Genomic DNA, 25,676 nt, shown 5'->3' with positions numbered 1-25,676 from the left:
ATACATATAGAATATTTCATGTGTGTTTGTGTATTTAGAATTATACATTTATCATTGTGTATGTATGTGTGTTTCCTGAGTGTATTTAAACCTGCACTTTACACACAGGATTTTAATACCAGATCAAAACAGGGCCTCTCTCTCTATATACAGTGGTGTGAAAAAGTGTTTGCCCCCTTCCTCATTTCCTGTTCCTTTGCATGTTTGTCACACTCAAGTGTTTCGGAACATCAAACCAATTTAAACAATAGTCAAGGACAACACAAGTATACACAAAATGCAATTTGTAAATGAAGGTGTTTATTATTAAAGGTGAAAAAAAATCCAAACCATCATGGCCCTGTGTGAAAAAGTGATTGCCCCCCTTGTTAAAACATACTATAACTGTGGTTGTCCACACCTGAGTTCAATTTCTCTAGCCACACCCAGGCCTGATTATTGCCACACCTGTTCACAATCAAGGCATCACTTAAATAGGAGCTGCTTGACACAGTAAGGCCCCCAGAAGATCCTTAAAAGCTACACTCATGCCGAGACCCAAAGAAATTCAGGAACAATTGGAGAAAGTAATTGAGATCTATCAGTCTGGAAAGTTGTATAAAGCCATTTCCAAAGCTTTGGGAATCCAGCGAACCACAGTGACGCCATTATCCACAAATGGCGAAGACATGGAACAGTGGTGAACCTTCCCAGGAGTGGCGGCCGCCCAAAATTACCCCAAGAGCGCAGCGACGACTCATCCAAGAGGTCACAGAAGACCCCACAACAACGTCCAAAGAACTGCAGGCCTCACTTGCCTCAGTTAAGTCAGCGTTCATCGCTCCCCCATCAGGAAAAGACTGGGCAAAAATGGCCTGCGGGCAGAGTTCCAAGAGGAAAACCACTGCTGAGCAAAAACATCAAAGCTCGTCTCAATTTCTCCACAACACATCTGATATCCCCAAGACTTTTGGACAACACTGTGGACCGATGAGACAAAATTGGAACTCTTTGGAAGTGTGTGTCCAAGTATATCTGGCGTAGAAGGACCACTGCATTTCATAAAAAACATTATACTAACAGTAAAATATGGTGGTGGTAGTGTGATGGTCGGGGGCTGTTTTGCTGCTTCAGGACCTGGAAGACTTGCCGTGATAGAAGGAACTATAATTCTGCTGTCTACCAAGAGATCCTGAAGGGAGGTCCGACCATCTGTTGGTGTACTCCAGCTGAAACGAACTTGGGTTCTACGCAGGACAATGATCCTAAACACACCAGCAAGTCCATCACCGAATGGCTGAGAAAAACAAAATGAAGACTTTGGAGTGGCCTAGCCAAAGTCCTGACCTGAATCCTATTGAGATTTTGTTGTATACCTTAAAAAGGCCGTTCATGCTCAAACCTCTCTAATTAACTGATTAGGACAATTCTGCAAAGATGAGTGGCCAAAATTCCTCCAGGACGCTGTAAAAGCCTCATTGCACGTTATCGCAAACCTTGTTGCAGTTGTTGCTGCAAGGGTGGCCCAACCAGTTATTAGGTTTAGGGGCATCACTTTTTCACACAGGGCCATGATGGTTTGGATTTTTTTTCACCTTAAATAAACACCTTCATTTACAATTGCATTTGTGTTCTTTGTGTTGTCCTTGACTATTGTTTAAATTGGTTTGATGTTCCGAACACTTAGTGTGACAAACATTCAATTTCAATTTTATTTAGTGTCAAATCACAACAAGAGTTCTCAAGACACTTTACAGATAGAGCAAGTCTAGACCACACTCCAGAATCCCCAAGGACCTAACAGTTCCAGTAGTTTCCTCCAGAGCAAGCAACAGTGCGACAGTGGTGAGGAAAAACTTCCTTTTAGGCAGAAACCTCGGTCAGACCCAGGCTCTTTGGAGGCGGTGTCTGACGACCGGTTGGGATTAATGAAGAGTTTTGTTTGTAGTAGTTCTTTGTAGCATAGCAGGTACTGTGGGCGTTCAAGGCACAGCAGGACGTAGCTGGGCACCGCAGAGCGTAGCAGGATGTAACATGGCATCGCGGACATGTCGCGGACCTGGACAGCTGCTACCCTGATTTTGGCGCCTCCCTGATCCGAGGAAACATGCAAAGGAACAGGAAATGAGGAAGGGGGCAAACCACTTTTCACACCACTGTATGTATGTTATGTATCTTTCTTTGCCAAGATGTCTGTCTGCTGTAAAGAAACAGTGGCACAAATAGGCAAAACACTTGAACCCGTATAATTTCTTACTCTTTATTCTGTATCCTTCATCCCACGTATTTTTTTTTTTTTTTAGCTATGTATACAGCGTCAGCTGCTTTCCATGCGTAATCAATTCTTTTTTACGGATTCCTACTTATTTCAAGCCTGCAAGTGTTCTTTATCTTTATTCATTGTAAATTTTAATTTATTTAAAAAACATTGAACACAGGTGATTGAGATTTCCTAATATGATCCACCAATTTACCATTTTACAAAGTCATTCATTACTTTCAGTTACTTCATCCAAATTAAAGCCGACAATTCAGTTTAGCATCAGCTTTTACAAAAAATGTTTAAAGATTTTTTTAAGTTCAAGTGTATTGTCATATGCACATTACAAGGCATCCTTATTTAGAACCATTTCCACTTTTTCCTAAAACTTCATCTTGCCACTTCTAATCAGCAATTCAGTGTAGTGACAGCCATTCCCACTTTCCCAACTATTTTCACTTCTTCACCTCCAGTTTAACTTTAGCAATTTAGGATTCACAAGTTGTTTTTTTATGCAGGAAATGCATTTTGAAGTTTTCTCTTCAATACACCTGAAATACTTTTCTACTCCAAAGCAGTTCACTCATTGTCAAGGTGATACATTCGTCCATACAGACAGGCAGTGACCAGGCCACCAGTCATGTTTGAGTGTTTCATGGTCACTCTGCCGTCTGCAGCTGTTTCCAGATGCTCTGGCTGCTCCAGGACCATCTTGCTAGCCAAAACTGATGGGTACACGTATCTGGTCCCAAACTTCCCCTCCAACAGGAAGTCCATTTTAGACTCAGCCTCTTCCACTTCCTGTCCACAGGAACTGGCGTCCAAACCTGCACATCGGACTAGTGCACACACCTGCAATAGAGATGTGATAAGTGTGAAAACGGTCTCATTTTTAAAATATCCAAAATTATTCTCATTCATACCTGGAGGGCGTAGCGTCCGTTCACAGTGTGTGTTCCAGAAAATGCCCCCAATGCATAGAGCTCTTTACTGCTTCCATGTTGTAACCGCCGGTATTGCAGGTGACAGCAAAAGGTTCCATTACACACATTCACATCGCCCTCTGTCTCATTCAAGAGGACAAATGTAAATGGGTCATACATCATGGATGAGATGAAGGTGGCAGAGGAGGGAGGAACTGATGAATCAGTTTCAGGAGGGGGAGAATCAGAACAGTTTTCTTGGTGACAGAATCCAGATTCTGTAGCTGTAGATGATGTGGTCTCACTCCTAACTACCCCCTCATCTGTAGTTACACTCTGCTCCCCCACAGTGGTCTAAGACTGGCAACCCTGGCCACCAGCTCCTGCCCTCCTCTGGGTCTCCTTTCTGCTGGTGGTAGGTAGCAGAAAAAGGTTGTAGATACCACTTCCTCTCATGTTCAGTCGGTCGTTACGATGTTGGCCGCTAGCAGGTGACATTGGCACCTTTGCTGAATGCCCCGCTGAACTGGATTGAGTCCAGAAGGGGGAGCTGGTTCATCCAGGCTGTTGGGTAGACCAGCTGACGTACACCCTAAAAGGAGTCCAAGAAGACGAGGATGTTTGAGAAAAAAAAAGACCAAACAAAAGGAATGTAGAGTTGGGTACAGAATTTGAGTGGCTGTTTTCTACCTTCTCCACCAGGGTAACTGTGGGCTTGTGGAACAGGATGTCAAAGCAGATCATGATGGCAAACCTTCCAGCAAAAGGTGTATCAAATGTTATGATCTCAGGTTGGGGTGGTGTATCAAAGGCCTCCTCAAAGTAGAGGTTGTGTTTATGGTAGCGAGCCACCAGCAGACCATCAGACCTGTATTAAAGAAGGTTTTGTGAATCACTGGGAAATAAAATATTGATGCACATGCTAGACTTTGGCTAGACCTAAAGAAATTCTATTTTAAAGTCTACACTGCACCTGAAAACCACGTTGGTGTTGAACTGCCAGCGTCCATCAGAGGGACAGGAGGAGGAGGGGTCCGTTTTCAGGGGACAGGGCTGCAGGTCAGCCATGTTGGCCACCAGGTAGAGGTTGTTACGACGGGCCATACAGCTCAGTCGCTGGAGAACCTGTAAAACACAACCACACTCAAATGGGATTTATATTCACAGACTGGAGCTGCATTAGTGAAGGCTCTGGGCAGCCTAGAGGTGTTTCTATCTCAGTGTATCCTGTCAGATGGCTCATTCAATAACAACATCAAGTCAAGAAGTATGATTGTGTACCTCAGTGTTGTTGTATTTGCCCGGCTCTGTGCAGGGGTTCCAGCTCTCCTGCTGGGGGTCAGGAATGGTTTCTAGGTAGCCAGAGATGGACGAACGGCTGAAGTTAAAACCATGAAGACCATCTTCTGGAAACACCAGGATCTGGGCCCCCTGACCAAGAGAAGATGAGGGCAGATTAGAGATGAGACAAACTTCATAACTATACTGCAGACATGAACTTTGAGGCATTTAAGTTGCTGTAGGTAGGATTGTGAAGATCCACAATTTAGCCAAAGAATTGGAACATCGACAGCTAATATCAGCCGATATTATCAACTCCCGATCTATCAGTATTGGCATTTATAACGGCCGATTAAAAAAACTATATATACATATTTTCAAATATTCATTCAGCCGAATCATTTTTAATGACAAATAAATGATTCTGATAAATGAATATTTAAAAAATAAGAAGGAACTATCAACCATGTTATGAAAGACTTTAAGTTTCATATCTTAAGTTTGTATTTCCATACATTTTATTTATCAAGACTTTAATATATTTTGATGTACCTCTGTTCTGTTGTGACAATAAAACAAATTAATATATTATTTTAGTTATTATTTTATTATTTTTAATGTTAGGGAAATCTGTTTGTTTTGTTATGCGTTTATGGATTTAAACAAAAATTATATATATATATATATATATATATATATATATATATATATATATATATATATATATACATATATATATATACATACATACAGTCTACCCGACTAGAAGAAATAAAAATTCAACATGTTGCAACATGTCAAAAGTAGGCCAGCCCATTTGGGACGTCCTGATTAATTACAATAACATTATTGTTTACAAATGTAACACTTTAGCAGAATTTCCAAACAGGCTTGGCAGTATGAAGGTAAAGTAAGTAATGTCAAAGTATGGATTTGTTAGTTAGCCTTGATATTTTGCGGGGAAACCAGAAAGCCAAGTGTGAAGTAGATCAGATAAACAGTTTTTGAGATATGTGAAAAGACAAGTGGATGAAAACTAAACCCAAACAAATCTTAAATTAAGTGGTCTTTGGCTATGATCCAAATTCAGGTAACTTTTATATAATGAAATATTGACAATCTGCAATTATAGCAGGTGACAATGGCCGTGATATCTGAGACTTAAGTTGGGCTAAAGGGTCCAAGGACTGTACAGTATAACATACAGTTTGAGTTCATAATAACTGCAATGTTTGGCAGTGATTGGCTGCAGTCTGCCGTCCCTCCAGGACCCTGAGGCAGGCAGGAAAGATTCTAGCTGACCCCTTCCACCCCAGACACAAACCCTTTGTCCAACAGAAACAGAATTTCTTCCAAACTGCAGCTGCATGGCCTGATCAACAAGGCCCGGAACAACACTGACTCTTATGATCCACTCCTGACGATTTGCATTACATGAATGCATTAATGCATAAATGCACATCCTTGCGATCTCCCTCTTGCACTTATTTTTGTACTTATAGGCTACTTACACTGTGGACTTTTATATCCCCCTGACAATAATTTGCACATGCCTGCATACCTATAGGCAGAGATGGCAAAAGTACTCACTTTCCGTACTTAAGTAGAAGTACAGATACTTGTGTTAAAAAATACTCCGGTAAAAGTGGAAGTACTGATTAAACTTCTTTACTCAAGTAAAAGTAACAAAGTACAGGCTTGGAAATTCATTTGAAGTATAAAAGTAAAAGTAGCCTTGCGAAAGCTACCTGGAGCACACAAATGTTACTAGAGAGACGCTGAGGAACTTCTGACTCATTAGCAAGATATGAATTCAGTTGTGATTCTGTGAGAATTCACAGATCCAGTTTCTATTTTTAATCGTTCCCCCTAACATAAAAATGAATCTACATTTATGTGTGTGCTCAAATACGGCTTCTGGAAATTAAATAAAGGATTAAAATATGAATGACTAAACAGACATTAATGAAGAAGTTCCCCAGCACATTGGCCAGGAGTCCTTCTTGATGCCTGCTGTCTCAAACATTTATTTCAGATAAGGTTGAGGATGATGGGAATGTCTTGCTGTTTTCTTCATTTTCAATCATGTCGCCCTCCATACTACTATGTGCTAACGTTAGCGCAATCCATACTACTATGTGCTAACGTTAGCGCAATCCATACTACTATGTGCTATCAAGCCTCAATGATTTGCTGTGAATGAATCCAGAATGCTGAATCTGTTGAGTTGTCTTAGTCGTGCGTCAAATGCAACGTACAGTAGATGTATTCCCATCCGTTTAGATTGAATATGGTATTGATGACGTAAACAATAATAAGGATAACTCCAGTGAAATGATGTGAAAGTTGAGAACTAGATCAGGACTGGATTAAAGCTGATTCTGGTGTCCAATTTGGCCCCAGGTGTGTCTGTTAAAACAGACGGAGACGACTTCTCTCTAGTTAAGTTTCCATCCACTTGTCAATTGAATTACAGTATCTGAAGTTCGGTAAAAAAATAAAAAAAACTCATGCGAACAAAGCAGGTGAAAGTGCTGATGCTTCATTAAGACCAACGTGCAAACTAGCTAACAGGTGAAGAGCACACCAAAACCACTCGCTAACTCTAAATGTGAAGAACTATGCACACGCACACACACAATCTCAGCTGATTACCCTCGGGACAGACTCCTTTTCATTTCTCTCCCTTTTTTCACCGTGTGGCGCGCGCACCCGCTCGCGGTGTGTGGCGCGTGTCCGCGCTATTGTCCGACATGACAACCTCTTGTAAAAACTAAAGTAACGAGCCAATTTTGTAAAATGTAAGGAGTAGAAAGTACCGATATTTGTGTTAAAATGTAAGGAGTAGAAGTCAAAAATCGCCACAAAAATAAATAGTAAAGTAAAGTAAAAATATCAGAAAAATCTACTTGAGTACAGTAACGAAGTATTTGTACTTCGTTACTTCCCATCTCTGCCTATAGGCTACTTGTTTTACTACTGTTGCAGTGCTTATTGTAATACACCTCATCACCTAAACAAATTGTATAGGCCTACTTGGAAATAAACTGTATCTGATTCTAAACAAAAATGTAATTTTTGTTCTCTGTTTCCGCAAATAGTCAATGAGAAATGTGACAAAGTTGACTTTCTTTGAGTTACTCTCTTTTGAAGCAAATTTAAGTCAATTTTGAAAGTTTTTCTTCCTTTCAATGATCTCAAAGATACTGGATATTATTTATTATTATTATTATTATTATTATTATTATTATTATTGTTATTATTTATGAAGTGAGCAAAATGCAACATTGTTTCTTTGACTGAAAAACTAAAAAAAAAAAGAAACTCCCTGACCTGACCATACCTGCTGGGCTGCCCGGGCAGCCTGCTCCTCGTAGATATCCAGGTTTTTCTGCATGTGCTGCAGGGCATCGAGGCGGGACAGGGGGACATCAGGCTCCGGGTTCAGGATTACGTTGTGCTCATACACAGCAGCAACGTACCAGGGGTCCACATCCGACTCTGTTAGACTCACTGCCGACGTTAAAGCAAAACTGCAAAAAACAACAACGGACAAACACATTGTTACTTTCCCGTGAGACATGACTCATCTGAATCATCAGCCCCGACAAAACGTAGCAACACGTCTTCTAAACGGAAACGTGGGTGCGTTATAGCTGCTACATATCTGCCCTAAACTGAGCCCAGAAAACAGATTAATAACAGAACAAAGACCGTCTGGACATGGCGACAACCGGTGTGTTAGCTGGGGTGATATTAACCACTGACAGTTAGCTATTAACTGGTGACATGTTCAAGGTGTGACGTAGGCGTGTCCTGTACGTTACGTTACAAAAATTGCAGCTGGGTTGCATATTTGTATACTTCGGAATGTAATTTTAGACATCACCATTCTGCACACTGTTTCACATGAATCTCTTTTAAACTGCAAATTAGTTCAAAACGAGGACTACAGGAATAATCGTGTCAGTTAATTCAGTCACCACTTTAACAGTAACACCGGCAACGGTGCATTTATGAACATATATTATATATATATAATATATATATATAGATATATATATATATATATATTAATATATTATATATATATAATTTTATCTTATATATATTTTTTTAACTTTATTCAATCATACAATATACAAACAAACAAGGCATAGAAAAACAAACCAATTTCAAAAGATAAACTTTTGCCTCAGGTCGAACAGAAAAACAAATACATAGCGAATTAACATCCAGAAGAGGAAAAAAATAAAAAAAAATAACGGAGGCTATCTCAAATTAAATTAAGAGTTTCAAGTAAATGAATCAAATCAAGGGCTTTCCCGACCTTAACCAGTTTCAGTGACTTATATATAAGGGTTAGCTCATTCTTCCAATGGCACAGGGAGGGTTTGATCTTAAAATATCTACATTTATGAATAAAATGTTTCCCTAAAAGTATGAACAAAATATTATTTTGGAAATACAAGACAGGAAACCTGCACACGTGACCCGGAAACACTTTCTAAATCCGACCTTCCTGCAGCCAGCAGAAGCAGGTTCAGAGATACACTTCAGTAAGTTCCTTTGCCCTTTAATGTGGACTAATTGTTTAAACACATGAGGAGGTTTTCTAGAAACGCACTCTCGCTGATGTTTTCATGTCTGTCTGGCGCTCCAATCGTAACGTTGTACCAGAAAGCGTTATATAATATTAGCATAATATTAGCATTAGCACACACCTAGTGCAATGTCAACAGCACCAGAGGCACCGACAGGAGGAGCCGATGCCCCCTTGTCTAAACCCAGCCAGATGTTTAAGAACTGCTGGAGCTGTCGGCTCCTGTCCGGGGGGGGGCTGGTCCTGTCCGGAGCGTATGTGTTCAGTGCAGCCCGGAGAGTGATGCGGCAAGGTGCGCCTACCTCTGCTGGCACCGTGGCACAGATTACATTTGCTGCTTGTAAGTCATGCAGTATACTCTGACTTTTTAGGTAACATTACTTGTCGTCTTTTTAAGCAAATAATGCACACCTGTGTTTTATCTTTCAGGTCTGGCTGCATGGGGGATTGTTATCATCGCTGACCCGGTAGGAAAAGCGCAAAAGGAGACGAAGCCTGCTGAGAAACAGCACCAATAGCCATCTCAAACATGGACTGCAAGACAAAACTCATGTACTCTATGACACAGAAGAAGCTGCTCCTGAGCTATGTTGCGTTTGCATTATTATCCCAGTAAAAAACATCCGATTTGATTATTGTTGTTTTTGTATCTCTGAACCAAGCAGTATTGGAAGCTTTTGTTTGGTTGAATTAAATTTGTGTTGCTATAAAAACACAGTTTTAAATAGTAATCTCTTACAAGCATGCACACATTTAATTCATACTTATTCTACATGCTCAGGACTGACTGAGTATTGCCAATACTAGAATTAATTGAAAACCCAATTTGAATCATTTTGTTGATTTTAAGCAGACAAAACAAAACTATTGCATTATGAAAACTAATAAAGGGGAATGTAGTGTAAGGTAAGTAATTTGCTCAGAGCCGTACTGATTCATAAGAGAATGATGCGGCATTGTAGGGCCCCATGACAACCACGTAAACTTTAGAAATGCAATTTAATTTAGGTTTGTCATCCCACGTGCAGTTGACATGGTATGTCTCAAATGTGTGGTATTAAATAACTAGCATTGAAAATGAGTCCCCCACCCATTGGAATACTTTGTTAGTTTCCGCATCAAACTCACTCGGGCTGGTTCGGCTTTGTCTCCACAAAGAAAGATCAATCACTTGTAGAAAAGAGACTTGTTCTTACTAGATATACAGGAACATTTTGAAATAATTTTTAGCGCTGGGATGTTTTACTGTTCTAGGACTACTTTAACAGTCTTTATTTTGGCTTTTAGAAGTAGCACCAGTACTACTAATAAACACTATGAATCATAGCGCTTTTAACACATAGTAAAAAAATGTTTTGGAGAGTGAAGTACAGTAATGCTGCAGTGGAAAGTGCAGTATACTATATATATTATTGACAATAGGGCTACAATTCCTACACTTTTTGCCTGACATGAATATAAACACCCTGAAATAAAGCTGACAGACATTCACGTGAAAGTGTTTCACTGTATAAAATACTTAAGACTGCACAGTAGAAAGCAGGGAGTAAGGAGATGATCTTATATCAATTAGGGGACTGTCTAACATGTTAACCTACACAGCACCTATAAATCTTTACGAACCACAAATGCAGCAAGTAAACGCACTGAAGACAGCATACACTGTGGGTCAGTTAGTCTGAGTTACCTTTTATTAGTGTTATACTGATCTGAGCACAATTGCTCACAAGGAAGAGTTTGATAAGCATGATGCAAAAAAACATCCTAAAGTCATTTTCAGTCGCGTAAAATGATCATGACATTCTGATTGATTTTGTTTAGGTTAAAGAAAAATATGAAAATAGAGTTGACAGTACATTTAGGCACACTATTAACACATACTGTACACAGATATGCACAATTTTCATTATCATAGAGTCATAAATACTGGGGTTAAAAAAAAAAAAAGACAAGCCTTCCTGTATGAAGAGTTGTACAGAAAATTAGAAGTGACACCTCCTTCACCTTGGGAACAAATATTCAGCTGAGGCTACAATTCATGTCCTCCTACTCAGCCAATCAGAGTCCACCAGGGCTGCTCAGTGCAAGCAAATGAAAGCAGACGAGGGAGTTCCATCCAATGACTGCAGCAGAATGGGGCTCCGTCGAGCCAATGGGAGTGGCCCTCCCACGGTTGCTACGGTAAGTGCTTATTAGCAGTGAATCCATTGGTCACTGGCTATGCCTCTCCAGTGAGCCTATTGGATGGGGGGGGGGGGAGTGGTCCCTCCAGCAGTCAGTTAATAATAAAGATCTTAACCTCAACAGAACAGACTTGAATGCATAAAACACCAGTTGTGAGTTAAAAAGTAGCAGTTGTTTGAGGCCGCCTCTAAACTAGCTATAGCCCAATGACCGAATCATCAGGTTGCAACACAGAAAACCCCCTACCACTGTCCAACTGATACCCAAACACAGATTCTGTACGAGCAGGCTAGGGATAAGTGTAAAATACCCCACACACCAAAAACAAAAAAGTCAGACTTTTAAAACAAGTCCGTTAAACAAACATTGTAGTTTTACAACGGAATGTAAAGTTGTTGTTATAAGAAGACATTTCTGGGGAAGCTTCTTCCATGTTTTCAATTATTAAAACCAAAATAATTACTTTTTTCAGAATACAATGATTCAAAATGCACATGCATTAAAGAAAAAAAAATATTGCACAAAATTAAAGACATTTCTCGGAATAAAAGTGATTAGGGATATATCTCCATATCTTTATCTCGATTTCCTTGTAACGTTCAGTCGAGTGACAGAGAGCCACGTCTAGCGAGCGTCTCTTGGTCAGTATATACTGTTTATAGTTTTAAGGCTGGTTCACTAGCTCACACTGGCACAGTTTTTGACTGTATAGGGTTGCATCTTTGTGCTAAACACACACACACAAACACACGCACACACACGCACGCACATTCACACAAAATTCTACACGAGCCAAATACACTAGACCAGAGAGTACATTCTTTGATAGTGCGCTTGAAGAGCCAGAGCTGAGCCTCCCACAACTATAACACACTTCAGTTTGTCCTCACAGCCTCACCTTTTAGGTCGGTAAAGGTCAACTTTGTATTCTCTTTGCTCACATGATTAAGGATCTGAAGCACAGTAATGTTCAGAGTATCGTCAAACCAGTGCACACACACGTATGGAACAGCATGAGCTTTGGTCATCACAGGTTATGACAGTAGCATTAAAGGGGATGTGGATCTATTCTTTGAGGATTATGGGTGGGACAGATAATGTAACTTGGAAAGAGAAAAAAAACCAACTCATGTCTCAAGAGAGGCTTTGAGGCTGAAAAAAATCGAAATCCTCTCTTTCTACCCATATTTGTTCAGTCACATTTTAAAAACAGCGCCTTTTTAACCCAGTGCTATTGACATATTTGGTTGCTACAAAAACAAATATTGTTGCATGTTTACAAGTCTGCAGCTTTTTCAGATAAAATGCCTACAGCCTAAAGGTAAGTTTGACTAAAGCCGAGTTGCCAGGTCATTGAGATTTGGAGAGTGCTGGCTAAAAGACAGAAGTGGGAAGGTAAGGCAAGGTGTGGGTCTATGCTATCTACTCTAGTAGTTTAAAAACAATACAGTATTTGTGGTCTGCTCTCTGGACTAGGAGTAAGCAGCATTGGCTGGCACAGGATAAAGCTAAACACAACTAAAAAGTCCTAAAAGGAAGAGGAAAAATATCTAAACTATAAGAAAAGACTGCCATTTTCTGTCTGGGTGCAAACTACAGGATTTATGTTTGCGTGTGTGTGTGTGTGTGTGTCACAGAGTGAGGAGGAAAGAGCGTGTTGTTCATCCTTCAGTTCTGTCTGGGCAGAAATAATCAGCTAGATAAGTGGAGTGTTTTCATTGAAAAGAGTGTGTGAGGAAAGTGGAAGGGCAGAAATCACACACACATACTCCAATGTTCACATCAAGCCCCACCCATTCTTAGCTCTCAAGTCTGTGTGTGTCTAGTTGGCCCATGTACGGCCGACTCTGTCCTCTCCTGTCACCTCTTGAGAGAGGAGGATTTGAGTTTCTGGCTATATCTGTGGATGCGTGGTGAGCGAGAGTGCAGCTTGACAAAGAGCTCGGGGAATTTGTACTGGGGGAACATCGTCTCCAAGAAGCCCTCCAGGAAAACGTAGACTAGCCGACGGTTCGTGGGTTGGTACTGAAACATGTCGAAGACGCGGAGTATGCCCTTTCTTGTGGTGTCCGCTCCGATGATGTGCTTCAGCTCGTCTGAGGAAGTGATAGAAATATAGTAGTCAGGAGTGAGCACAAACCATCAACGAACGCAAGGTTTTTATTTTTGCCCCAAGCTCACAATGAAAGTGAAGCGAACATACCACCAAATCTTTTACAAAATGAAAAGGTGCAACAACAAAAAAACAGATAAAAGACAGCTACTGAAATCCTTGTGTGTCATCTTACTTTTTTGTTACCATAATGTACACCTCTGTGGATTCATGCTTGCTGGAAGTGTTTTCAAACAGTATGTTTCAGTTGTACAAGAGAGAAGGCCTCAAGGATAAAATGGATGAGACAGTCTCAAATGGGGCTGGGTAATGACTAGATAATGTGTGTGTGTGTGTGTGTGTGTGTGTGTGTGTGTGTGTGTGTTGGGGGTGTGTGTGTGTGGTGTGTGTGTGTGTGTGTGTGTGTGTTTTCACCTGGCATGATGCCCAGCAGACTGGTCTTGGCAGCTATTCGTGTTCTCATGCGGATGCTCTTGTCACGACGGGGCGGCGTCTCAGCCAGAATACCGTTGGGCCAGTAGGAATCCCTATAAATACACAGGGCCACTAAAGGTTATTCATAATTCTTTTGACCAATTACAGTTACTGAAAGAGAAATGGAGAGATTACCTGAACTTCTTGACATAGTCTGCAACCTGTTCAGGTGAGGTCAAGTAGTCCACATGATCCACAATTTTCCTACAGAGACAAAGGAAAGATGATTCAGGTTGTGCTCTGTGTGACGCCATTTACTGCTCTTTATTTTGTGTACAAGATTTCTGAGATGTTTTCTGAAGCTCTGAACATGTGTGTACTTGTGTTCCGTCTAGGTGTGTGTAAACATCCTGTGATCTGTGAACTTTAATCCTATTATAACGCTTGCTTGTGTGGAACTGGTTCTGCAATAAAGATACTGACATCTTAGGTCATGAGATGTTTGTCTGAGATAGGGCTGTAACTGTTTGTGTATTCGTACTGAACCGTCACGGTCAGGGGGTCACAGTCCGGAGCCGCATGCAGAATACAACGTATGTAGATTGATGCACATAATGTGGAACCAAAGTTCACACGATGAGTTCAGCCCAAAATTCTTTAGCCTTATTCCACTAGCAACATGTGCTGAGGTAAGCACAACCAGCAGAATGGAGTGGGAGTCAGTCGCACTAAGGAAAGCACAAATCAAAGACCCGTCTGAAGATTCCCGGTCAGTTACAACAGCAACGGAGAAAGCGTTTCTTAGCAAAAGAGATGCTTTTCAGTTTTAAGTACGGGTGCAACGATTGCAGATTTCTCAGCCAATACCGATGGATGGACCGAGGACTTTAATTTGGCTGATGTTGATACTTGTATTTTATCATCCGCCAGGTAAACAAATAAATGTTATTATTAAAACTTTTAAACCATCTTCATCGCACTTTGAATAAGCAGAACTTCAATCAAACAAATTTATGAACAGTTTGAGTTTCTCAGATTTTTTAGTGGACCATTGGTTTAACGAGTGTACCTGAAGGCACCATAGCCCACATGCTTTACCTTACATCACTCACTCAAGGAGAAGGCAAAATGTTAGCTGCAGCAGTGACTTCAGTAAAGAAGGAGTATTTTCTGTTGTTTCTCCGTCATCTATTAGTCAGGCAGTGGCCATGGTGTCTGGAATAGTTAAGCTTCCAGGTTGCCTGTAAGCTAATTTTACCCGGTGTCTTAGCTGCATGCTACCAGCCGGTAAGCTACGCTCTCTGTAGGGGAATTTTTGCACCTTCTCGAATTCTGTGGTAAAGATAGGACAGAGTCGCTTTTCAAATGGCCATTGAGATTCAAAGTATTTAAACTCTTGACTGCAACACCTCCTCTTGAAATGTCACAGGAATTATTTTGCAAACTGCAAATCACTGATCTTTCTCCAAAACAGTAAAATACTCTCACATAGCCAACATTTTATTTGACTTATTTCAAAACGAAAACACACATGCGTGAACCTGCAGCCCCCTGGTGTTATGGCATGCCAGAGTCACCGCCTTTTGCCTTTTTCGAAGCTGGGTAGGCTACTGTTGTATGAGTCAGACCAATTATCCCAGCATTAAGGCAGCGCAAAAACAGATAGATAAACATCGGCTACTGCCATCAACGCATGTCACCTTATTTGCCAATGGCAGTAAATCATCCTATTCCAATGACTAGTACTGTGACTCCTAATTGGGAGTATACAACTTTGTGTACTGTTACACATCTAGTCTGAAATACTGTATTTTGGTGTAAACATAGTCATCTCTTTTAACAATACCAAAACAGCTCAACTCACTGGAAATAGAACAATCCTAGTATGAGTTATGTTATATATGGCCTGTTTGGTATATCACCTGTGACATACAAATGAAAAGTCCTCCTGCGGGAAATACTTCAAGTTAACCATAATTCTTAAACCAAATTAAGTTCTGCAAAATTGTAGGTCAGATTGAGTTTTGAATCATTTATAGACATGTTTTGGTGGTCGCAGAAATGTAGTTATACATAAAACTACAATACGTAAAACATTTCTAACTAGTCTGCTGTGTATGTGCCTATATTTTCCGTAGGTCTGTGAACTGTATTTCAGTCTGCACTGTGTATTTGTGTCTCTGACCTGTTGATGGTGTCTCCATACGTGGCCCTAATGAGCTGCTGCAGCAGGTTCTTAATGTTTCTGCGCAACCACTGATTTTTTTCCTTAAGGTCAAACACTTCGTCCATTAGTAGCAGCATTACCCTCAGCGGGATGTTATCATCCACCTGGACACACAAATAAACATATAAATGACCATTTAAATAACTAAAAGCCCAAGAAAAGAAAAAAGAAGAAAATGAAAGAAATTAAACTAACACGCAGAACCCAAAAAACCCACTGACTTACGTTGTCATCAAGCTGAGCCGAAACTCGACAGTGTTCAGGGTCAATGTCAGACTTGGGGAGGAGTGGTGGCACCTGGGGAAAAAAGCAGATACCGCATTGTCATAAGTTAGATTAATTTACTTCACTTACTTCACGTCATAACAGTAAGGGTAAGAGGAAACTGGTTTATTTACAGAAATAGAGGCCACAGGGCCAGGATTTGTCAGGACTCGTGCCCTATAAGGAGTCCCATCCTTATAACCACAACGCTAAGTGATTAGGTTGAAAGCTAACAAACCATATCAAACAGAATAAATACACGTTTTACACTGATAAACGAGACTAGTACTTGCTCTGTGATGGCGTTACCTTGAGTATGGACTGTTTGATGTCCTGACCCAGTCTTTCTGACATGCGGCCCATGTTATCAGACACCTTGGTCATGCCCTCAGCCAGACTATCTGGCAGGCCCTTCACCGCGTTGGACACGTTTCTCATGGAACTCCTCAGAGGATTTACAAATGTGTCTATCTGATGGGGGAATAAAACAAAGAGGAGAAAACGTATTTTAGAAAACCAGTCACCAATTAGTTATCTGTTAAGAACAGCCACTCATGATGAAATAAATGCAAAGAGTATGCATTTATATATTATTAACTATATATTTTATACATTTGCAGTTATTTTATAGTAAATAAATGACAGGGAAACACTTATTCTTCTTCATTTATTCTTAAAAAATGTAGTGACCTTGCGTGCAAATTCCCCCTTGCCCTTGCTGTAGGCCTTGTTCTCTAGGAAGTCATAGACATAAGGAATCAGAGTTGGACAGGCCTTCACCATTTCTGGGTTCAGCAGCAACTGGAACACACACACACACACACACAAGTTATTGATATGCACTCTACAAAATGATGCAAGACAATAAAAGGAATTCACTATTTGACTAGTCAACACTAACATAAAATTGTTACCTGTAGGTAAGCATTGAGGTCTTTTTTTCTCTTCTCCAAGAAGTCTCTGTCCATGTTGTTGAATGTCTTCTTCCCTGGCAGCTTAAGGATCGACGTCAGGTTTTCAAACTGGAACAGAAGATATGGAACACTCAGAAGGAGACAATCAAGTTTATGAGATGGTAACTCTTTTCAGGGGTAGAAATGTTCTTGACTTCTGAACAACTGGTACACAAACATCGTGACACACACACACACACACACACACACACACACACACACACACACACACACACACACACACACACACACACACACACACACACACACACACACACACACACACACACACACACACACACACACACACACACACACACACACACACACACACACACACACACACACACACACCTGTTCAGTGATCCTCATATGGAAGTCGTGGAAGTCTGAGTAGCGACGGTAGGTCTTCCAGCAGTCCTCACTGCCGTCATGGTTGCGTCTGAACACAGTGATGGCGTACAGCGCGTAGGTCTTACCGTGGTCATTGCAAACCCCTGCGGCACCCCAAAAGCCGGGGAGACAAGCGTCAGCTACCCCGCCCGGCAATAAATCCAAAATGGGAATGTGCAGGTTCAAAGTGTGCGCGGGAGGAAGAGCAAGCAAAAGAAAGAATGCAAAGCAGAGGGTGTGGAAATGTGATGAAAGGGAGGGAAATGTGACAAAATGACAGGAAACGTAAGGGATGGAAGAGGAAGAAAAAGAAAGAACAGAAAAACAGTGTAGGTGATAAAAATGAAAGAAATAATGAATACTGGAACATATGAAGTGACAAAGCAGACATGATAAATGGAGCTCCAAGGTGAAAAGTTGAAACAAAAGAACATGCCAGGGAGGGACTAACAGATACCTGATACACACAACAAATTCACACACTCTCAACACAAGTCATTACAACACCCAAATCCCACCTCAAGTCAAAGTCAAATGCAATGTTTCTAAAAACCTGAGCAAAATCTAGCATAAACCCTTAACTTTTTTTTATATACAACCCTTCATCAAAATTGCATTTGTAATCACACCAAGCATAAAATGCCAGAGTGATTGAATTGTGTGTGTGTGTATGTGTGTGTGTGTGTGTGTGTGTACCTGTGTCGGAGATGAAAGCATGTAGGTGCATAGATTCATCATGGCAGGAGTTTGACAAGTCATCCAAAGACTAAAATCACAAGAAACAAGTCATCATTTAACTAACCAACTGATAATGGGCGACAAAAAGAATACTGGACGTGTCTCTACATCAGCGTTTTTCTAAGCCCTGCAACAGGACGTGAAAAAGACTTACTATGTTTATGCTTCCTGTGGGAGAGCCATTAAAGGACTCTCCATCACCGTCATCAGACCCCCGATAGCTCGGCTCTTTCAACATGTCCAACTCTGCTAGCATGCGGACGTAAAGGGGACTTTGCTTGAATGAGGGGTAGTAGCGCTCATCACGTAGCATCATGTCATACACCTAGGATAAATATGTGCGAAACAATTTGTTAACGGGTAGAAAAATGGTAAGGCAGCTCATTCAAAAAGAAAAAAGAAAATATAGTGTAAAGCATAACGTTTAAAATATTTTACATGAATCATAAAATTCCCTCTTATGCAGATAAAAGAATACAGTAAGTACATTTCTCTGGATTTCATCAAATATCTCTGGTGTGGGGTCGTCTTTCTGTAGCTTGTCCCCTAGTGTTATTACGGATGCCTCGTCCACCTGCACCCTGGGAGACGCCTGTTGGGTTTGAAAAAAAGAGAAGATAGATATTGTAGGATACTTTCTCAAAATAGTCGACCTTACAGGCTAATGAGCACAGTGCTGTTAAGCAAGAGCAAGTTTTGATCTCCTTTATGGCTAAAATTACTTTTGGCGTGAAACACTCATGTGATCTTAACACGCCTCCCACCTTGTCCGAGAGGTATTGTTCGTAGACACCCAGTGCAGCAGCCTTTAGCAGCCCCTTGGTGGTGCAGGGCTGCTTTTTGCCATCTTTCTGCCAGCCCTGCATGGCCTCCAGTTGCTGCTGTGCCGTCACCCTGTAGCCCTCCACTGTGAGCCAGAAGAACAGCTCTGCCTGGGCCCCTGCTGCCTGCATGAAATCTGGATCAACAAACACATAAGAGTTGGTGTTTGTCTACTACAGCACTTTGGTTAAACACGCATGCATAGTAACTAGGCTGGTGCCTTTAACATTAAGCACTGGTATTTTTGGCTGCCTGTGGTCTCTGGTGACCTTGTAACTCAAGATCCATCTACTGTTACACTCTTAGTAAACTCATTTGGATAATATGAAATAAGATATGAAGGTTATGATATTTTTTACTTTGGTTGGCTACAATGTGTGAGTTTTAGTGATATAAACACATTTATTAGCCATTTTAAATGACAGAACCAGCCATACTGTTTGGGCTGTTGGCACTTGCCTCATTTTCCAAAACAAATCTGACACAACTTGGCTTGAGTCCTTAGTTTGCACATAAAGGCAAGCACACTACTGTAAACTGATATGTAAAGTGGAGTGACCTTTTAAGGTCTCTGACAAGGTCTGGGACTGAAAAATGTGTGCGACTAACCAGACAGGTTGGAGTTATAAATTCTAGAGAAATGGAATAAGTTATGGATTATAAAGATGATTAACAGAAATGTTCAGGGTTAAGGCCTTGGAATGATGCGTGTCCAGAATTACCCATGAAGAACTGCAGGGCAATGTTGTGGATAAGGATGTGATCCAGTGGGATAACACACAGCTTGCCAAAGTTGGCAGCCAACTTCAAGGCATCCACCTCCTACATAAGACAGGAAAAGGAAAAGTCTGATACACAAAATGTAACTGACTTTGAGCAATTGCAGCTGGTAGACAATGTTTTGTAAGGCTGTAACAATATGCGATATGAAACCGAAAGCGCGACACTCAGATCTACAAACCCGTGTCGCGCTGTTAGATGGCAGAATTGTGACACACACCTTTCAACTCCCAGAGTTATCCTTCCCGTCCAGATCACAAGATCACATTGCGTTGTTGCGTTTTAAGCTTCTCTTTTTTGTGCTTGTGGAGAGCTACGTAACACATGAAACTATATTGAGGACCGGCGAGTTAAATCGGCCGCCTGAGAGTATACCAGGCAGACACACAGCTGACAACCAGCCGGTGGAAGCGGTGGAGATTGGCTTGGACATACACGCGGCTGCTGTTGACTTGTGTCAGTCCCGGAAGTAGTTTTAGGACAGTGGCTGCATGTGTCCGAGAATGTCCATCAACACCGGTTCAAGCCTACAGCTGTCCGTAGCTACGGAATGCGGAAAGTGTGTCACAGCCTCCCAGACGGGTAAACTGGGACTCTGTTTCCTTCTCGTCGGTCAACAATTAATGATTGGTTAAGATTTAATTTAATTGTGATTTCTTTTGGAAGGTGGGTAGCCAAAAATCGCGCCTTACTTTCATAGCTAATAAATTTGTCTTGAATCACCTCCACAGTGAAGTTTAGTTCCGTTTGTTTTTCAACAGCATTTTGTTACAAAGAAAACAGAAGTGTTATAGCTTTGGCTATTTATTTAACTTAGGTATACTGTTAGTAATTTGCATAATTAATATTGTTCTTTTGGTGTTCAGTTTATACCCCCCCATCAAGAAAAAAGAATCAAGGTTTGTATTGAATAAGGGGTCAAAAATCGTGATACAAACCAAATCGTTGGTTTGGTGTATCATTGCAGCCATACTGTTTTGCCATCAAACTAACAATTAGTGATCTATGTCTTACTGGATCCTCCAGTGTAAGCATTATAAGGCTGTGCTACAGTTTCTCACCTTGCCAGAGTGCAGTCTCTGGATCCTGGTCTCACACACCTTCTTCACAAACAGAAGACTGTTAATCTGGTTCTTAATCACATTGATGTCTAAAGGACAGAAAAACAAAGACATCAAGAGAGGAATTGAAAGCAGTGCATATATTAAACCACTCTTTACATATGGCCTTTGTATCTTCCTGCTCATATGGTGAATTAGTTTCATTAGTGAATGTCTCTGTATGTCAGTGAGAAAAAAAAGAGAGTGCCCACCATCTCCTGCGGTGTCCAGAGAGCGGAGGTACTGCAGCTCCTCTAGCACCTTGTCCTTGACGGCTTCTAGCTCAGGAGGCTTATCTGTCAGCTTCAGGATGTTCATGAAGGCTTCATAGTTACAGCTGGAGTCCCGTATCTATATAAAGTCACATCCATTAACATCAACAACATAAATGCCATGTCGCGGTCTCTTTCCCACTTCATTTGTTTTCTTGATTTATTTTGTTTAGTTTTTATATTATATACACAAGTAGTCAGTTCAAATAATGGTTAATAGGTAGAAGGTATGGATGCGTGTGAGTGTCAACTCTCACCATCCAGATGACAAACTGGTTGATGTAATCTGGGTCGCTAAGCTGGTTGATCAGAGGAAGTAGCACACCACGCGCCAGCACCTCCTTAAAAAAACATCATAGGGCATTTTCAGGTTCACTCACAACAATTTACACTACAAACATGGCATCATGTGTTCTGGTACGGCATTGTAGTCTACTCAGGAGCCTGTTGTTGGAAAATAATACTCATGACTGGCTTGCAGCCAAAGTGGCAGCATTTGGCTGATGGCTCAACTGTGATAAATTAACAACACAGGTTGTATGACATATTGTGTGACTGAATATGTGTTTTCTCGCCTCAATGTTGCATCTCAGACCAATGAAGTCACGTGTGTTGTGTGATCATTTGAGAGACAGTGTAAGTGAGAGAGAGATTTTGTTTGTTTGTGTGCACTTACCCTTAGGAAGTATCTCATGTTCTTGTTATGGAAATCTCCAGGAGGTAGTAACAGATACAGAAGCAACTCACACAAGTCCCGAAGAAAACCTGACACACACACACACGCACGCACACACGCACAGTTTACTTGTTACAGCATCAAACAGCAACACACGTGTGAAGAGTTCATGGCAGTTCGAACTGTAAGGCTAGACACATTACAAAAGTGTGTTTACCTTCTTCATCTTTGTGTGAAGTGCACACTACGTCTCGACAAATCTTCCTTTCCATCTCCACCTCAGCCTCAAAGAAGGAGTCCACAAGCTCCTCTGTTATGTCCCCTGTTCAAATATCAGTCTCTGTCATTCTCATTATCATCACTAATGTCTAAATTGTAATAATTTGACTTCATAAAAAACTGTATGGAGGATTTTTTTCTGCACCACTTATTGTGTAGTCCAAAGGATCATCAAACTCTGATTGAGCTCAGAACTAAATCATCGCAATCATTGTTAAAGACAAGCTGACTCAACTCAGGTGACATGCCAAACATACTAATGACAACTGTGAATGAGAAAGCAAGTGTGTGTATGTGTGTATGTGTGTGTGTGTGTGTGTGTGTGTGTGTGTGTGTGTGTGAATGTGTGTGCTTACTTTGCTTATCCTCTCTTTCAGCGAGGCGATCCTGGGCTTTTCTAAAGACACGTAAATGGGTGGCAAAGTCGTCCACCAGGCGAGTGGTAAAGTAAGGCTGCCAGTCCACTTCTTTGGACCTTGGCACATAAACACAAAGAAATAATGTAGAAAACTGAAAAATAAAAATTGGCTTGAATAAAACATTTAATATCAAGACAGAATAGTTATACCGTGTAGAAAATTGGACGAGGGCATTCTGCAGCGTCTGTCTGATCTCCAATAAGAAGGACTCATCCTCGCTCAGAGTGTAGTACCAGTACTGGATATAATCTCTCAGAGCAAACTGGATCACCTGTAGAGGCAAAGAAATATGGATGGAAAAAATAGAAATTAAATTTAATAAAGACAACCCAATGAGCTGGACTGAGGAGAGTGGAAAGAAAACAGAGGGATCGAGGAGCGGGTTAATTAAATGCTGTACAAGATTTAAGTGTGAGATGGGTAAATAAGTGAAAAACAATTAAATGTGATGATTATCATTGTCATGTAGAACAGATTACTGGGCTTTGCGGTCCTAGGAAAGCTGGCTAAATCAATCATTTAGTTGTACCGTTGAGTAGTACGATTAAATCACGCAAACATTTGAATCAATGTTAATTGTCATTATAGGCTGCTATAGAGACAAAGAGAATATGCCAGAAAAATCAAGAACATAGATGTCTTTTAGAGAGCATGATGCAGGTTCACATGATGTCATGTCTACATCTCAAGGATCATATGCTGCTGAAATGATTAGTGTGCATTCCCAGGGAGAACAGAAGCAAAATAGACCGTCACAAACTGCTGTGTCTGCACTTAACTCTGCCAGCTACGCTGGTTTACTGAGGACAACATGCTAAAAGGTTGTTTTCAGCGGGAAGTGTTGAAAAACTGTGACCAGATAAAAGCTACTAAGCTCACTTTCCCAGGCTGCAACGTTGACTGACACTCACAGCCTAACTGAAGATCTATTTACGAATGCGTTGAGCTGAAAAAGATTGAGTCTATTACCAGCAGACTCAGAGCCAGAGTGAAACCATTACAGTTCAGCCTGCAACAGTCTTTTCCTTAAGCCACATGATGAAGAGAGCTTTGGTGCAACACTGACAGTGTAACAGTACAGATACTTTTAGTTCCACTTCCTGGCCACACAAGTACAGCATTATCTGCTTACATGATTTAGGTAATCTAGAATAGATTTAAATATTGTTTTGTAGACAAAGTAATTAACTATGAAAAACACTAAAGCTGTTTATTAACTATAAAACAATCAAATGATGTATGAAGATGACTTAGTAGTAATAAGTGACCTCTCATCCTCGGAAATTCATGCAGTGTGTGTGCCAGCCACACATTTTTTCAGCACCCATTATAATTTAATAAAGCTATTAACTCATCTAGTTATCGGTCATATTTATTTTATTTTTTTTTATTTTTTTTTTACAGAGCTTTTAGTTGATTTTATTTTCATTTGTTGGAAAAATACTTTTTTTTTGCCGGACAATAGCCAGCATTAATTAGCTGACAGACACTCTGCTCAGACCAAATCCAATGACAGAAAACACAAGGAACCAACCTCTTTTGAATGGGAGACACTGAGGCTTTAGGGCTTTAGGTATACAGTGTTTGACAGTGAAGACTATTTTCTGGCTTGAGGCTGTGAAGTTGCTGACCTGGGCTAGCTAATGGGTCAGAAAGGGAAAAAGTGGGCTGGTGTGCAAAATTTCTGAAATGTTAGTATTTGTCATCTAGTCATAATTCTCCTGTTATTTTATGTTGGCTTCTTTGCTTAGCTGTTGTCCCATTATCATTTGTGCAATGTTTTTTTATGACCAATCACTCAGCTATGCCACCTCATATTTCAGTAAAGTTGACAGGGGAGACTCCAAAGCAAAAGGAAATACCTTGTTAAATTCAATCCTATATAATGACCGTCAGTATTTGTGACATTTATAACACGCACACACGCACACACACACACACACACACACACACGCACACACATACCTGTTGTAGTGGTTCATCTATGAAACTGGAGCCAGTCAGTCTCCTGTCAATCTTTATGGGCTTCATCTCCAGCTTCATCTCATCCAATGTCTGAAGGTAACAAAAAGACAATCAATGAAACGGTTATGCTCTGCTTGGTAACTGGACTTCAACAAAAGGAACTTGATTAATTCATTTGTTTGTGTGGGTGAGGACAAAATATATGTGTGCTCAAGCATGTTTTTACCTTTAGTATACCAATTTGTGTGGGTGGCAAGTAAGACTGCTCGCACTTTTCCAGGTGTTTCTCTGAGTTGATCTTTCCGTATAGCAGAGTGACCGCAAAGCCCCTGGAAAACAGAAGTGAGAATGACAGAAAACTGACCCATCAGGTGTTGTGGTTAACAAGAGAGAGCTTGCTTTTCTAATGACATGATGGACAGTTAACTGGTCTTCTTGCTCACCCTCCAATGAAGCAGAAGATATAAAAGGCCAGGTAGAATACGGCAAAGGGTCCAAAGGTGACGAGGAACAGCACGACTCCAAGACCCCCCCATCCCCAGATGGACAGACTGGCCTAAAACACACACAAACACAAAACACAGGCTAAATGCTTTATGCACTTCAGGTTATACTTCAAACCATCTGGAGATCATTAGAGTTGGTCCGAAGAAAGATTCCATCAGTAATGCCTGATCAAGCCATCTTCTATCACTTACTGACAGAGCTTTTAATATGCGGACTATGACCAAACTCCAAACTCCGAAAAAAAAAAGAAAGTCTTCTGATAAAAAACAAACTCCCCACATAAATCAATCATGAATTCTCCACATAAAGCTGTTGGGACTCGACTCCTCACTCCATTGCTAAAAAAAAAGTACCAATAAATCAGCAGCACTCTGATACAGACTAAAAAACATTATTAGACAATTGTGTCATCCACAGGAAAAACAACATTCTACACTTTAGGGTGGTGTGATTGATTGTTAGAGTATTAGGCATTGACTCTGTGTCTGTGTGTGTGTGTGTGTGTGTCTGTGTGTGTGTGTGTG

General features: G+C 40.7%; 3 protein-coding genes across 5 annotated transcripts in view; 1 reads left to right on the top strand and 2 right to left on the bottom strand.

The window, feature by feature from the left end:
• The window catches only part of LOC116701988 (biotinidase-like), a gene marked incomplete in the record, with an annotated part of 34,597 nt that extends 26,450 nt beyond the window's left edge, over positions 1–8,147 (bottom strand). Inside the window, 9 exon segments of the mRNA XM_032536058.1 lie at positions 2,822–3,091; positions 3,163–3,514; positions 3,516–3,597; positions 3,600–3,652; positions 3,654–3,754; positions 3,853–4,030; positions 4,136–4,287; positions 4,444–4,593; positions 7,787–8,147. Of these exon segments, the coding sequence (XP_032391949.1) occupies positions 2,822–3,091; positions 3,163–3,514; positions 3,516–3,597; positions 3,600–3,652; positions 3,654–3,754; positions 3,853–4,030; positions 4,136–4,287; positions 4,444–4,593; positions 7,787–8,026 (1,578 nt within the window).
• A 787-nt stretch (positions 8,148–8,934) lies between these two features.
• On the top strand, positions 8,935–9,678 carry LOC116701855 (distal membrane-arm assembly complex protein 1). Its single transcript, XM_032535877.1, has 2 exons — positions 8,935–9,386; positions 9,476–9,678. Exons 1-2 carry the CDS (start codon positions 9,176–9,178, stop codon positions 9,562–9,564), a joined length of 300 nt encoding a protein of 99 aa, XP_032391768.1. The 5' UTR covers positions 8,935–9,175; the 3' UTR covers positions 9,565–9,678.
• A 1,036-nt stretch (positions 9,679–10,714) lies between these two features.
• Positions 10,715–25,676, bottom strand: part of snx13 (sorting nexin 13) — a 23,593-nt gene continuing 8,631 nt past the window's right edge. For 2 of the 3 annotated variants that reach the window (XM_032535864.1, XM_032535862.1), the window contains exons 2-25: positions 25,089–25,201; positions 24,872–24,974; positions 24,646–24,735; positions 22,830–22,951; positions 22,618–22,736; positions 22,200–22,304; positions 21,983–22,071; positions 21,564–21,647; positions 21,247–21,385; positions 20,996–21,084; positions 19,877–19,976; positions 19,097–19,290; positions 18,820–18,924; positions 18,487–18,657; positions 18,291–18,360; positions 17,556–17,734; positions 17,163–17,270; positions 16,939–17,049; positions 16,558–16,719; positions 16,210–16,281; positions 15,943–16,088; positions 13,953–14,021; positions 13,758–13,870; positions 10,715–13,326 (exon numbers count right to left, since the gene is read on the bottom strand). In XM_032535864.1, the coding sequence (XP_032391755.1) occupies positions 13,091–13,326; positions 13,758–13,870; positions 13,953–14,021; positions 15,943–16,088; positions 16,210–16,281; positions 16,558–16,719; positions 16,939–17,049; positions 17,163–17,270; positions 17,556–17,734; positions 18,291–18,360; positions 18,487–18,657; positions 18,820–18,924; positions 19,097–19,290; positions 19,877–19,976; positions 20,996–21,084; positions 21,247–21,385; positions 21,564–21,647; positions 21,983–22,071; positions 22,200–22,304; positions 22,618–22,736; positions 22,830–22,951; positions 24,646–24,735; positions 24,872–24,974; positions 25,089–25,201 (2,889 nt within the window). In that variant the 3' untranslated portion in view covers positions 10,715–13,090. The remainder of the gene's footprint in view (positions 13,327–13,757; positions 13,871–13,952; positions 14,022–15,942; positions 16,089–16,209; positions 16,282–16,557; positions 16,720–16,938; positions 17,050–17,162; positions 17,271–17,555; positions 17,735–18,290; positions 18,361–18,486; positions 18,658–18,819; positions 18,925–19,096; positions 19,291–19,876; positions 19,977–20,995; positions 21,085–21,246; positions 21,386–21,563; positions 21,648–21,982; positions 22,072–22,199; positions 22,305–22,617; positions 22,737–22,829; positions 22,952–24,645; positions 24,736–24,871; positions 24,975–25,088; positions 25,202–25,676) is intronic. The other variant, XM_032535863.1, reaches the window with a different exon arrangement.

Source organism: Etheostoma spectabile, chromosome 14 (assembly GCF_008692095.1).
Source record: "Etheostoma spectabile isolate EspeVRDwgs_2016 chromosome 14, UIUC_Espe_1.0, whole genome shotgun sequence".
Classification (NCBI taxonomy): Eukaryota; Metazoa; Chordata; class Actinopteri; order Perciformes; family Percidae; genus Etheostoma; species Etheostoma spectabile.
This window is presented reverse-complemented; position numbering and strand designations above follow the sequence as displayed.

Coding starts and splice junctions, on each gene's coding strand:
- LOC116701855 (XM_032535877.1), top strand. CDS start 9,176: ATGTCAACAGCACCAGAGGCACCGACAGGAGGAGCCGATGCCCCCTTG. Junction 9,387..9,475: donor ACAGATTACATTTGCTGCTT/GTAAGTCATGCA, acceptor TTTATCTTTCAG/GTCTGGCTGCATGGGGGATT.